This window comes from Chlorocebus sabaeus, chromosome 3 (assembly GCF_047675955.1).
Source record: "Chlorocebus sabaeus isolate Y175 chromosome 3, mChlSab1.0.hap1, whole genome shotgun sequence".
Classification (NCBI taxonomy): domain Eukaryota; kingdom Metazoa; phylum Chordata; class Mammalia; order Primates; family Cercopithecidae; genus Chlorocebus; species Chlorocebus sabaeus.
In genome coordinates this window covers 23,304,195-23,319,103 of record NC_132906.1, presented here as the reverse complement: position 1 = coordinate 23,319,103, position 14,909 = coordinate 23,304,195, and the positions used below count along the sequence as shown (strand labels likewise).

General features: G+C 40.5%; 1 protein-coding gene across 1 annotated transcript in view; it reads left to right on the top strand.

Moving 5' to 3' along the window:
* Window positions 1–14,909, top strand: part of NUFIP1 (nuclear FMR1 interacting protein 1) — a 52,842-nt gene that overhangs the window by 5,039 nt on the left and 32,894 nt on the right. The window contains exons 2-5 of the mRNA XM_007960317.3: window positions 2,362–2,444; window positions 3,721–3,819; window positions 4,598–4,660; window positions 5,287–5,363. Coding sequence (XP_007958508.2) covers window positions 2,362–2,444; window positions 3,721–3,819; window positions 4,598–4,660; window positions 5,287–5,363 — 322 coding nt within the window. The remainder of the gene's footprint in view (window positions 1–2,361; window positions 2,445–3,720; window positions 3,820–4,597; window positions 4,661–5,286; window positions 5,364–14,909) is intronic.

Sequence of the window (14,909 nt, the reverse complement as noted above, 5' to 3'; positions counted from 1 at the left end):
ACTACAGGCACGCACTACCACGCCTGGCTAATTTTTGTATTTTTAGTAGAGACTGGGTTTCACCATATTGGCCAGGCTGGTCTCGAGCTGCTGACTGCAAGTGATCTGCCCGCCTTGGCCTCCCAAAGCACTGGGAATACAGGAATGAGCCACCCCGCCTGGCCCAAACAGTTAGTGTTTATTGTATGGCAGATGCTGGAAATACGGACTTGGCTGAGTCAGATAAGATATATTCATAAGTATGAACCAAAATACAATGTGACTGATGATAGAGGCATATAACAGCTGATTTCAGAATGTAGAGGAAATCGGGAAAAGCTTTTGGAAGAAGTGTCTTAGGAGATGTATAGAATTTGGGAAGAGATGTTTCTTAGGTAGAGAAGGAAGTGTCAGTACAAGGCAAGTTTTGGAGATTGCAGGGTTCTGCTGTGACTGAAGCAGAGTATGTAAAAGGTATGGGGGAAGAGTAGGGTAAGAAAGTAAATTAGAATCTCATGGAAGGTCTCTAGGAAGCTGTCTTAGTCCCTATTGTGCTACCATGACAGAGTATGACCTGTTGGGTAATATATAATGAACAGAAATTTATTTGACTGATAGTTCTGGAGGTTAAGTCCAAGATCAAGTGGCTCTTGAGGACCTTGCTGCATTGTAACATCAAGGAAGGCATCTCCTGATGAGAGAGAATGAGAGAAGGTCAAACTCATCCTTTATTATTATTACTTTTTGAGACAAGGTCTTGTTCTGTCGCCCAGGCTGGAGTGCAGTGGCACATATATGGTTCACTGCAGCCTCGACCTGCTGGGCTCAAGTGTTTCTCCCATCTCAGCCTCACAAGTAGCTGGGACTACAGGCACACACCACCAAACCTGGCTAATTTTTGTATTTTTTGTAGAGACAGAGTCTCGCCAGGCTACTCAGGTTGATCTCGAACTCCTGGGCTCAAGTGATCCGCCCACCTTGGCCTCCCAAAGTGTTGGAATTATAAGCGTGAGCCATCATGCCAGCCCCTCCCCTCCCCCCTTTTTTTTTTTTAAGAGACAAGGGGCCAGGTGCAGTGGCTCACGCCTGTAATCCCAGCACTTTGGGAAGCCAAGGCACGTGGATCACTTGAGGTCAGGAGTTCAAGACCAGTGTGGCCAACATGGTGAAACCCTGTCTCTACTAAAAAATACAATAATTACCCAGGTGTGGTGGCACATGCCTGCAATCCCAGCTACTCGGGAGGCTGAGGCAGGAGAATCGCTTGAACCTGGGAAGCGGAGGTTGCAGTGAGCCAAGATCGTGCCACCGCACTCTAGGCTGGGCAACGAGCAAAACTCCATCTCCCCTCGCCGACCAAAAAATGAATAAATAAATAAGAGACAGGGTCAGCTGGGCATGGTGGCTTATGCCTGTAGTCCCAGGACTTTGGGAGGCTGAGGCAGGCAGATCGGTTGAGGCCAGGAGTGTGAGATCAGCCTGAGTAATGTAGTGAGACCCCATCTCTATAAAAAGAATAATTTTTAAAAAAGAGACAGAAACAAGGTCTGTGCTATTGCCCAGGCTGGAGTGTGGTGGCATGATCATGGCTTACTGCAGCCTCAAAGTCCTGAGCTCAAGTGATCCTCCCACCTCAGCCTCCACTGCAGCTAGGACTACAGGTGCATGCCATCATGCCAAGCTAATTTTTAAATTTTTTTGTAGAAATAGGGTCATGCGAGGTTACCTAGGCTGGTCCTGAAGTCCTGGCCTTGTGCAATCCTCCTGCCTCAGCTTCCCAAAGTGCTAGGATTATAGGCATGAGCCACCATACCTGGCCCATATGCAGATTTTTGAGTCAAGTTGTGACAGGATTGGAGAATTTTTTTTTTTTTTGGTAACAGTATGCAAGGTTTGTTGGAAGAGGGGGCTTAGGAACTGGAAGACAATCTATGAGTAATCTGGTGGAAGATCAGAATTTCTGACTTGGGGCATGGTAATAAGAATAGAAAAGTATAGTGGGATTTGAGAGGAGATATATTTCACAAGGTTCTGTTTTCCTGATGTGAAATTGATGCTGAAGGAGCTGTGTTGGGGATTTTACTGGTTACATTTCTGATATTTGAAATAACCGAAGGAATTTCATCAGGTTAGGTTGTCCATTTCTGAACTTCGACGCCTAAAGCATCTGTGGACATATCACAGCAGTCTTTGTTTGAAAAACAGTCATTTGGCAGACTAATCTTAATCTCTGTTATTTTGTTTGAACTACTATTCCTCCTAGAAGGGTGGTTTAGCAGTGTTTTTACTGAAATATTTGTAACATACTATAGTAGATAAAATTTAATTATAATTTAAATAATTATATTGTTTCAAACATTTATGGATCTCTTTTTTTTTTAGTTAAACATTCTTATTATCCACGAAAGTATGATGCAAAATTCACAGACTTCAGCTTACCTCCCAGTAAAAAACAGAAAAAAAAGGTATTTGAAAGATGTTCTTGAGTTTGACCCCTTGGTCCCTATGTTACTGTTTTATATCTTGCATTTCTGTCATAACTGTCTTCAGTGTTTTGCTTCCATTATTGACACAGTGGAGCCTTGCTATAAAAAGGAATTTTATGGTTAAACATGAATATAGCAAATTGGGATTCAAAAATAATATTTACCTAAATTTTTTTTTCTTTTCTGTGGTTTTAAAAATAGCTATGTATTTGGTACTTTCATTTTATTTATTTATTTATTTTTTTGAGATGGAGTTTCACTCTGTCGCCCAGGCTGGAGTGCAGTGGTACGATCTTGGCTCACTGCAACCTCCGCCTCCTGGGTTCACGCAATTCTCCTGCCTCAGCCTCCCAGAGTAGGTGGGACTGCAGGCGCACACCACTACGCCTGGCTAATTTTTGTAGTTTTAGTAGAATTGGGGTTTCACTATGTTGGCCAGGCTGGTCTTGAACTCCTGACCTCAAGTGATCCGCCTGCCTCTGCCTCCCAAAGTGCTGGGATTACAGGCATGAGCCAACAAGCCTGGCCATATAGTTGATATTTGAACAACGCAACAGTTAGGGGTGCAGTCAAAAGTTTGTATATAACTTTTGACTCCTCTAAAACTTAACTACTGATGGCCTACTGGTGACTGGAAGTCTTACCAATAACATAAATAGTTGGTTAATATATAAATAGAATAGTGTCCACATATATTTTGTACTTTCCTAACATACTTAACTATTTCTTTTTTTTCTTTTTTTCTTTTTTTTGATATTTCTAAGGCTGTGTGGTTTATCTGTTTTTCCAAATTGTCACAAATCTCCAAAAAAATTTTTGCAATATATTTATTGAAAAAAATCCTTTTATAAGTGGACCCTTGCAGTTCAAACCTGTGTTGTTCAAGGGTCAACGGTAGTTATTTTTTTCTAAAAGATGAGCTGCTGTTTTTACTCTATTTTCAGGTCATTTCAACATATTCTGTACTGAGTCTTAATTAGATAACCAATTTGCAATCTGCTCATAATTTATATTAGCACTATTTGGATTTTAAAAGTTTAAAATTATGCCTGGATTTTACTAATATATTTGTTAAAAACAAAATGAAAGAAAGAAACAGAATAATCTCTTCATTGGAAGTATACTTACAAGTTTCTCCCACATGAAAGGGTTATTGGAAAATCAGAGTATGTATTACTAGAACAATAGTTATGTTTTTATTATTGATTAGAGATTTTTCACCAAAAGCCTAATTCCTCTCTGTTTTTGTTTGCAGAAAAGAAAGGAACCAGTTTTTCACTTTTTTTGTGATACGTGTGATCGTGGTTTTAAAAATCAAGAAAAGTATGACAAACACATGTCTGAACATACAAAAGTAGGTTTTCTTAGTTGTCCTGAAACTGATGTAGCAAAGTGGCCTTCTTTTATATGAATATTTGGTAGAAATTCCAAGCTTGTTTTCCTTTAAAGTTTATAGTTTCCATAGAAATATAGTTTGATGACTTGACAGACGGGGGCAGTGACCCTGGGGTTTGAAAGTGGCGATCCCACTGCTTCAGGGAGGAGGTAAGGTGGTAGCAAAGAAGGGAGCTCTGGCAGCTTTTTGTATTTGTGTACCTCTACTGCTTGGGAAGAGGCTGTCGTCCCCTCCAGTTACCTTGTGCATCTTGATGAATTCTTTCGCCTTTAAGTCTGCCCTTGAACCATACTGTGTAATGTGGCCGTGCCTGTCACCCTCAAAGGCTGGTCCACACCTTGTCAAGTACTTTCTAGAAAACTTTAACCAAAATGTTTTAAAGGTTAAAAAGGAAGCCTTTGGTTTGGAAAGGTTCTTTTTCTGCTTTTGGGAATGCCCCTCAACTTTAGGAATTAACATTTCACAGGTTTACCGATGTATGCCTTCACTCAAGTGGAGAAGTAAATAAGATACATTATTGTGCCATGTACTCTGAGAGTGTCATTCCTTTGCCTAAAGGCAGCCCTGTTTTGGAATCATTTTTGTTTTACTACTGACATAAGTATGCAGAGATAATACCATGTAGATGGGATAACTATGTAATACAGCCAGAATATGTCTGTGTATGTATAGTGCGGTAAATGTAACATGGAAAGATTTATTAAATAGTGTTTTTTTTTTTTTTTAACTCTTATAGTGCCCTGAAGTAGATTGCTCTTTTACTGCACACGAGAAGATTGTCCAGTTCCATTGGAGAAATGTAAGTTCTGTTTTTTTATCCTATTTTTAAATACATGCTCTTTTTATTTTATTGATCTGTTATCTTCACAACTGTTCATTTATATACCTAATAATAAGTAACATTCATGGAGTTCTTTGTAAGGATTTGGGCATCATTTATTCAAGTTTTTCCTCACAAACAACTGTGGTTGTTTACATTGGCCCCATTTGAAATATTTTAAAAAATGAATTGCCCAAGTCCTGAGAACCGATTCTTGGACCTCAGTTTCTTGACTCCAAATTGTATACTGCTTTACTACACCATGCTGCTACAGATTGTCACGTCTACTCATATCTTTAGTGACCTCTCTAGGTTTTGGTTGGTAAGTCATTCATTTGGGTGTTTAATGTGGTTTGAGAGAATGGGTGACATATCTACTTTGTAATCAAAATTATGTTACCCCTTTTCCCTCTATTAATAGCACTCATTAAATACATGATAGATTCTTCTTCCTTTAAGGAAAAAGTTATAGTAGATAGATACAACCTCCTTACTTAGTTTTAAAATTGTATCCAACATAAGTTTACTTGTAGAAACAAAGTCTCCAAATTAGTCAAAAGCATATGATATTTCCTCCTGATGTTCAGCAGGCTTTTTCCCCCTAGATGCATGCTCCTGGCATGAAGAAGATCAAGTTAGACACTCCAGAGGAAATTGCACGGTGGAGGGAAGAAAGAAGGAAGTGAGTAGAGTTCAAAACTGGTGAAATAACTATTTTACTGTGGCAAGGCTTATTAATATAGTTAAATTCATTGAATTCCCTTAGAATGTTGGAACTAGGGAACAGGACCATAAGGCATATTATGTAAGACTATTATTGAATGTAGTTTTAGGAAGACCTAATAAGAACTCTTCATTTAAGTAGCGAATGTGTCATAATGGGACTGTATGGTGCTCTTTGAGGGGGGCTACTACATGTCACCTGTTACGTGTTCAGTGGTTGAGGCAATAATGGGTGGGTACTCTTACCAAAAAGTGTATTATACAGAAGTGTATTATCACAGAACAGTACATCTGGTACATCACCACATACGTCAGTGGATTTAAACCAAAACCCTTAAGGTGAGCCAAGTACAAATGTAACCTGTTGCTCACAAGAGTTTGAAGTGTCTTTCTTGATCTTTAAGGATAGTTCTTGTTTTCATCCCAGGCTTACCTCTAAATAAGATATACAGGTGCTAAGGCTAAGATATACAGGTGCTTTTCCTTAACAATGAGAAGATCAGGAATTCATTCCTGTAATTAAAGAAATTTGAGCATCACTATGTAACTTGTGGTTTTACACTTACTAAGGAAGAAAGTTTAGTTGATGTCTAGCTGTAATATACTTGAAATTCCACTAGGGCCCTGTTATACTGCCTTCTCAGAAAAGACTAGAACGCTTCTTCCTGAAGCAGAAGACTATGCAGAACTACTCTAATGATCAGTTGCACTTTTAAAGTCAACTGCTCTTTTCCTGGAATTAAAAAACAAAGAGAGCCTGGGATGAAAACAAGAAGAACTATCCTTAAAGGTCAAGAAAGTACTTCAAACTCTTGTGAACAGCAGGTTACATTTGTACTTGGCTCACCTTAGTTTAAGGTTCAGTTTAAATACACTGACATGGGTGGTGATGTGCCAGATGTACTCTTCTGTGAAAAAGTTAGATGCTGCCCTTTACAGCTTTAGAGGTAATTGTGAGGGAGACCAGCAGAAACATGAAGATTCAGAACTAACTGAGAATAAATATAATTCAACAAATGTGTATTAATACTATGTGCAAAGGAAAGAGTTGGATGAGGGTGAAGGGACAATTAGACAATTAGGACAATTAGAAATCAATTTTTGTTTGAGACAGTCTCACTCTGTCACTCAGGCTGGAGTGCAGTGGTGCAATCTCGGCTCACTGCAACCTCCACCTCCTGAGTTCAAGTGATTCTCCTGCCTCAGCCTCCCAAGTAGCTGGGATTACAGGTGTGCGCCACCACACCTGACTAAGTTTTGTATTTTTAGTAGAGACAGGGTTTTGCCATGTTGGCCAGGCTGGTCTCGAACTTCTGACCTCAAGTGATCCACCTGTCTTGGCCTTCCAAAGTGCTGGGATTACAGGCGTGAGCCACCACGCCCAGCCGAGGAATTCAATTTTTAAACAAGTCGGGTCTAGCCAGTCAACAGGGACTTGGTGGACATAACGTAGCATTTCAAGAGCATCTGTGGCTAACAAATGAAGGAATCTAGGCCACCTGGAGTAGAGTACATTAGAATGCCTTTTTCCTTTGATCTCTTTGGCAAAATCTTATTTATCTTGTAGGCCTGTTTTAAAGGTTGCCTGACTTACCACTCTCTTCTTACTCTTCACTTCCTCTATGTCAGTGCTACCAGAGTGCCAGTCTGTAACAAAAGAGCTTGTACCAGAATGTAAATCAGTATGTTACTTCCTTTATTGATAAGAACAAAATGAAAAAATGTCAGCTGCACTAAATATCATGCTTAGTGACGTAGCTGATTTCTACTCTGGTGTGTGTGGATTGGCTGGTTGCCAGTCCCTGAAATACACTACCCTAAAGCATTAGTGACTACCTCCTTTGCAAACACATAGCTTATTTATACAACCATAGTTCATTTGTCACATTACGTTATAGTTGGCCCTGCTCTTATACATCTTTGATTCTGCTGTGCTTTGCACAGTGCCTAGAATTTAGTATGTGAGAAATACATATTTGTTGACTGAAGTACTGTTAAATAGTGTAGAGTGGGAATACTTAACTGTGGCAGTGATAAGGGAGCCATAGCCAATTGCAAGGCCAAACTTAGAAGCTGAAGGAATTTGGACCATGCTGTGGTTTGAATGTGTTCCCCAAAAGTTCATTTGTTGGAAACTTGGTCCCCAGTGTGGCAGTGTTGAGAGGTGGGACCTTTGGGAGGTAATTGGATCGTGAAGGTAGAACCCTCATAAATGGATTAATTCATTCATGGATTGGTGGATTAATGAATTAAAGAATTCATGAATTATCAAGGGAGTGGGCTTATTATCATCAGAGTGAATCAATTATAAAGATCAGTTTACCTGTCTCCTGTGAACCCCCTTGCCATGTGATGCCCTCTGCTGCCTTGGGACTCTACAGAGAGTCTCCACCCAGCCACCAAAACTGTAAGAAATAAATTTTTTTTCTTTATAAATTATCCAATCTCACTTATTCAGTTATAGCAACATAAAATGGACTGAGACCATGAAGTAGTCTGACTTAGGAATTTTGAAGCACGGGATCTGAAGCTCCTTGCCTTCTGTAGGTAGCTTCTTTGCAGATACAAGTTTTTCTCCTCATGACATCACTCCCCAAGTAGCTGGGCTTTTTTTTTTTAATGTTTTGTTTGTTCTCCTTGTTTCTTTTCTATCTGTTGATTGTTTCTTCTTCCTTCTCTTGTTCTTCCTCTTCTTTTTCTTCTTCCTCCTCCTCGTCCTCTTCCTCCTCATCCTTTTCCTCCTCCTTCTCTTCCTCCTCTTCCTCCTCCTCTTCCTCCTCTTCCTCCTCCTCCTCCTCTTCCTCCTCCTCCTCTTCCTCCTCCTCCTCTTCCTCCTCCTCCTCCTCTTCCTCCTCCTCCTCCTCTTCCTCCTCCTCCTCTTCCTCCTCCTCTTCCTCCTCCTCCTCTTCCTCCTCCTCCTCCTCTTCCTCCTCCTCTTCCTCCTCCTCTTCCTCCTCCTCCTCCTTTCTTCTCCTTCTCTTTCCTTCTTCTTCTTTCATTTTTTGCGTAGAGCAGTAATCAAACAAGAGGTTAACTCCACTTCCTTTCTGACATGTACATTATAAAGAGCTGCTGCTGAATGTATGAAAGATTGTATCCTGCTAGATGGGATGGAAATGGCCTAACTGCTAAGACACTAGGTTTCTTCCCCCTGCTACTTAGCCTTGACTTTGATCAGTTAGAGGTTGGTTCAACTCACTGGTGTCAGTCCCTTTTATAAATGTTTAATTGTCTTGAGGGGAATGGTAGCAGTTACTAGTCAGCACTGATTGTAAAACAACTCGAAAGTTATCTGACTAAACTTTAATATCTGAAGCTTTGAGTTTACTGAAGGGTATAGCAAAAGTCTGAAGTGACTTCTCGATTTGCCAACTTTGGTTCTTCTATCTTGTGGTTGTATAAATTAAATCATTTAAACTGGGAAATGTGGAACCACTATTAAATTAATGGTAACCAACTTTACTCTTTCTACTTTGTCTATAGCACTTTCACTCTCCCATGACCCTCTACTATTCCCTCCCTCAGCATATAAGAGGAAGGGGACTTCTGTAATCCCAGAACTTTGGGAGGCCGAGGCGGTTGGATCACAAGGTCAGGAGATCGAGACCATCCTGGCTAACACGGTGAAACTCCGTCTCTACTAAAAATACAAAAAAATTAGCCGGGCGTGGTGGCACGCACCTGTAGTCCCAGCTACCCGGGAGGCTGAGGCAGGAGAATGGCGTGAACTCGGGAGGCGGAACTTGCAATGAACTGAGATTGTGCTACTGCACTCCAGCCTGGGCGACAGAGCGAGACTCTGTCTCAAAACAAAAAAAAGAGGAAGGGGATTTCATCTAGTCTAGAAGATTAGGGTGTTTCATGACAAAGGGTGGGGTAGCTGAACTCAGAACTAACTAGGAAAAGATAAGGGGAGGCAGGGATTAGTGGTCAGACAGAGGTTAGCATGTTCAAGGAACTGTGAGTATAGGTAAGAAAAAAAGATGGCAGTTGTGGGGGTGGAGAGAACTAGGTGGATGTAGAACATTTGGGAGGTGAAAATGGACAGTGGAGATTAAATGATTATGAGGTTGAAGAGGAGAAAGGTTTTAGGAGACTTCCAGGTTTCTGGGCTGAGCACCTCTGTGAAAGGTGGTTCCTCTTACTGAGGCAGGGAACACTGGAAGAGGATGGGGTTTGGGATTGGTTTGGACATTGTTGAGTCTGAGGAGATCCTGAGGCATCTATTTGAAGATGTTGAGTAGGCATTGGGACTTGGACCAGACTAGATTGGAGATAGTTTTCTGAGTCATGAAACTGTGAATATGGAAGAGATTCCCCACAGAGACAGGGTAGAGTGGAAAGAGAAGGTAGCCTAATATTGAACTTTGAGCCCTTCCAACATAAAGGTCTAATAAAGAATAAAATCCAACAAGCCTGCTGAGTGGGAACCAGAGAGGTTGAAGAAAACTTCTCTGGAAGCCAGCAGAGGGGAGAATTTTGAGAAGGAAGATATGGTTAGCAGTGCAGATTGCGATGGAAAGGTCAAATAAAACGAGAACAGAAAGTGACTGATGTTGTGAGATACACAGGGCCTCCTTGATGAGGGTTCCAGGTGATTCCTCCTTGGCCCTTCTCCTTTGTGCTCTGTGCCATCTGTCTTCAATTCTCATACCCTCCCCAGGAATTGACTGCCTTTGTCACTCGCCCTTGGCATGTTAGATGCTGCAGTGGAATTGTATATATTTTGAATTCATTCAACACCTTTTCACTTTCAGATTTCTAACCGCCAAGCCTGGGCAATCAAGTGATACCCTGTATCTACAAAAATAAAAATTAGCCAGGCGTAGTGGTCTGCACCTGTAGTCCAAGCCACTCAGGAGACTGAGGCAGGAAGATCCCTTGAGCCCAGGAGTTTGAAGTTGCAGTGGGCTATGATCACGCCACTACGCTGCAGCTTGGGTAATAGAGCGAGACCTTGTCTCAGACAAAACAAAACAAAATAAATTTCCAGTGCCCTTCACCTTCATTCAGTTTCAGCCACTTACTTTACATCCTGGATTCTAAAGTTGGACATACTCCTCTTTCCATCTGTCCAGCTCACTGTCACCTCTACCAGGCTTGGAATAGTTGAGGCTTCCCATCCTCTTTACCTTGTTTTTCTGTCATATTCCTTCTTCCTTCACTTCCCTACCCAGCCTAGCTCACTTCAGCTGCTCCTATCAATATCTCAGCTTCCTTCTTCCTTTGTCCTCCATTGCACTCATCTGGCAAAATCCCAGCTCTGGCTCAGTTGCTACATCCTGTTCAAGAAAACCCACACAATTGAAATGTAATCTGCAAGTGAACACTTGGCAGTGCTATCTGACTTAAGAAGTTGGCTTGACCAAAGAGAAATTTAGGGTATTTTCTTTGTGTTTGTTGTTTAGTGGTGCAAAATTAGATGTTCAATATGCATATGTTTCTTAGTTATATGGATGACTGTGTAGTGTAAAATTTAAACGTTTCTTAAACTGATTTTATTTTTAATCAACTAAAATGCCCATGAGAATAAAACTCTGTAGAACTAGCAACCAGAATCCTATAATGTGGGCTTAACTTGTCTTTTCTGGTTATTTCCACATTATTTGCTTATAGGGGCTTTTTGTCTCAGCCAAACTTGTTATTTATCATATCTCATACAGGGTTTGTGAACTTTTGCCCTTTTAGTTTTGTTCATGGTGCTGCTTCTGGAAGATCTTACCTTCTCCATCTTTTCTTTTTTTTTTTTTTTGAGACGGAGTCTCGCTCTGTCGCCCAGGCTGGAGTGCAGTGTCACGATCTCGGCTCACTGCAAGCTCTGCCTCCTGGGTCCACGTCATTCTCCTGCCTCAGCCTCCTGAGTAGCTGGGGCTACAGGCACCTGTCACCATGCCTGGCTAATTTTTTTTTTGTATTTTTAGTAGAGATGGGGTTTCACCATGTTAAACCAGGATAGTCTCAATCTCCTGACCTTATGATTGGCCCGCCTTGGCCTCCCAAAGTGCTGGGATTACAGGTGTGAGCCACTGCGCCCGGCCTTACCTTCTCCATCTTTAAAGTTCTGCTCATTGCTCTTAGCTCATCTGAAATCCATCCACTTTTGGGGATATTTTTTCTCATCTGCCTAGAGAAATGTCTTGCCCTTCTTTGAATATAGTACCTCCTTTCTGCCTCTTTAGCACAGATATCCTTTATTATGACCCTGTTGGTGAACTTCTTTGCATTTGTGTCTTTTATTCTTGAATTAAGTGTGAGCTCTGAAATGTAAGAACCAACTTTTACCTGGCTGTTTCTATCCCACAGTGCCACAGTTATAGGGAAGGCTTGTAAATGTTATTGTGTGTAAATGGGGCTTGAAGATATTTTTATTATGGGTATAATTCTGTTTTGGTACACACAAGTAAGTGGTTGGAGAAATCTTACTGAGACTTGTATTTATAAGTAATGTTTGAGCTGTAGCTTTGTTGTTTTTAGAGAAATTGGGCAGAAATGTGTTGATATGATTAATAATTATGCTTGGAAATTATAATGTAACTAATAGTACTTAAACTGCTGTGGTTTTGAACATTAAATTCTCACTACATAGGGTAGACCATCACTGAGACAAACCAAATTGATCCGTATTTTAAAGTATTAATGACTTTTCCCTACGTGAGTGTGAACTATGCCCCCTTGTGGTTTTGTGCAACAAATGTTTAAAGGAAAAATTTTCCACTGGCTAGAGAAACTTGAGGAATATTAATATTTGAAGATGAAAACTAGCTTAGGCAGCATGTATTTATATAAAGTTCCTGTAGAAGACTAGTTTGATTTTCTAATGTTAGCAAGAAATCTCAGCAACCTTTCAATAAATGTTAATAGACATTTTGCTTATCTCTGAATAACTTCTTGACAGTAGTTTAGTTTGAAAATTAGAGGTGAACATTCACTATTTGAAAGGACAGAGATTTTGCTATATGTGGCTGAGTTCACCAAAAACAGACACAAGTAACCTCTTGCCTTTAGGATTCTCACTGTAATATGAAATGAATAAATATATATGAGGTGGCCATAAGACCACAGGTAACTGAAGCATTAATTTTAGCTATGTAGGGATAATCCTGACTGGTCAAGGAATATTTGAGTTTTTGGAGGGGAGGGCCATCAATTTGTTTTTCAAGACTTCCTATAAGAGGTGATGTGTCTCCCTCCCCCAATTTATTTTAATGTATATTGTACATATAGTGAAATTCACCCTTTTTAGTGGATAGTTCTGACAAATATATACTGTCATGTAAATACCACCAGAATCATGATATAGAACAGTGTTTCTTCACCTGGAAAAATTGCTTTATGCCCTGATGGCAGCCTCCCCTCCACCCACTGGCAACCACTGATTTATTTTTTGTTCTTATATTCATACTTCTGCAGAAACATCACATAAATGGAATCATATAGTATGTGGTCTTTATAGTCTGACTCACTTATTTTTAGTCTGCATTTGAGAGTTATCCATGTTGTTCCTTGTAGCAGTTGTTTGTTTTTTATTGCTGAGTATTACTCTTTTCCATTGCGTGGATGCATCATAGTTTGTTTATCCATTCCCAGTTGAGTGTTGTTTCCAGTAGTTAGCCTTTATGTAAAGTCTTCATAAACATTCATGTGTAGGTTTTTGTTTTGAATATAGGGTTTTATTTGGCTTGGATAAATATCCAGGAGTGGGATTGGTTAGTCATATGGTAAGCATATGTTTAACTTTATGAGGAACTGCCAAACTGTTTAGGAGGATAGTTTTAAATCAAGATATGCCTATTTGAGCATAGAAAGTATTCAGATAAAAGGAGATGGTAGGGTGCAGTGGTGCTTGCGTCAGCTAGTCATGCTCTAGGAAATGGAATGGCAACCTTACTACCATGGCTTAGTGCAAAGAGGTGTCGTTTTCCCAAGGTTAAAAAAAAAAAAAAAAAAAAATCAGGGCTGCTGTTGCTGCATGACAGTGCCATGGACGTAGGCGGTCTCTTGTTGCACCGGAGTAGGTGGCTCTCCTCTTGCCTGTCACCAGAATGTTCTTGCATATGCAAATATTAAGCCACAGAATAGGCAGAAAGAGAAAAAGGCAAAAGGTATATGTAGCCTTGTTTCCCCCCTTTTCATTGGGAAAACAGTAGCTTTGTTTTTAGTTCCAACCAGGAGATACTTATATGGATCTCATTGGCTAGAAGTGGGTTGCTTGACCACCTTCAATGGGAGTAGAGTTGATGGGATGCCCCAAAACAAAATTGCCAAGGAATAGGGGAGAATAGGCTATTAGCAGTGTTTGCTTTAGTTCTTAGTGGCACAGTGGAATTTCAAAACTGTAGGTGAGTTTTGGAAGCAGCTCTATCCTTCTGAATAAAGGATTGGCTTGAGCAAGTGTTTGGTAGGCTTGCTGGTGATTCTTTTTATGTAGGACAGGTCGGGGCAGAGGGGATAGAGTCTAGCTCTGGTTTCCAGAGGTATGCTATATGACAGCAGGCAGAAGTGCCTTGGAAGAGAAATGGGCAAAATCTGTTGGCAATAAGTGAGGTTATAGGTTTGTGAAATTCAGAGGTGTTTAAAGAGAATGAGGAAATGGGGTGAAGATGACAGTTTTGGATGAAGTTTATTTGTACCTGTGATGTTGCTTTGTTAGTAAGTGCTCTGAAAATTCTTTGGGCACTGGCTGAGTTCATCTGAGGTTCTTCCATATTTTGTTTCTCAGGTTATTGCTCTTTAACATATTCTGAAGTTTATGTTATATATGTTTTTTCTATATGTATATTTTATTGGAGGATATGGGAAATACTGCTCTTCTTTTGGTATGTTTGATAGATTTCTCAAAAATACACAAATACTATCCCCACTAGCAATTTTTAAAAGACCTATTATGGGCCGGGTGCGGTGACTCACACCTGTAATCCCAGCACTTTGGGGGGCCGAGGTGGGCAGATCACTTGAGGTCAGAAGTTCGAGACCAGCCTGGCCAACATGGCGAAACCCTATCTCTACTAAAAATACAAAAATTAGCCGGGCATCGTGGCATGTGCCTGTAATCCCAGATACTTGGGAGGCTGAGGCAGGAGAATTGCTTGAACCCGGGGGGCGGAGGTTGCAGTGAGCCAAGATTGTGCCACTGTACTCCAACCTGGGCAACAGAGTGAGACTGTCTCAATAAAAAAACAACAAACAGCGGGGAGGGGAGAGGGATGGCATTGGGAATTATAAATGACGAGTTGATGGGTGCTGACAAGTTGATGGGTGCAGCATACCAACATGGCACAAGTATACATATGTAACAAACCTGCACGTTGTGCACATACATATACCCTAGAACTTAAGGTATAATTAAAAAACAACCAACAAGCGAACAAAAAAAAAAACCTGTTACGAAAATGTACTTACTTTCTACATTCCTGTCATTCTCAATTTTTAAAAAATATTACTTGAACTCCTAAAAAGAGTAAGCTCCACATTGGCATGGCAGAATAGTCCTTATTTCATGAATTTA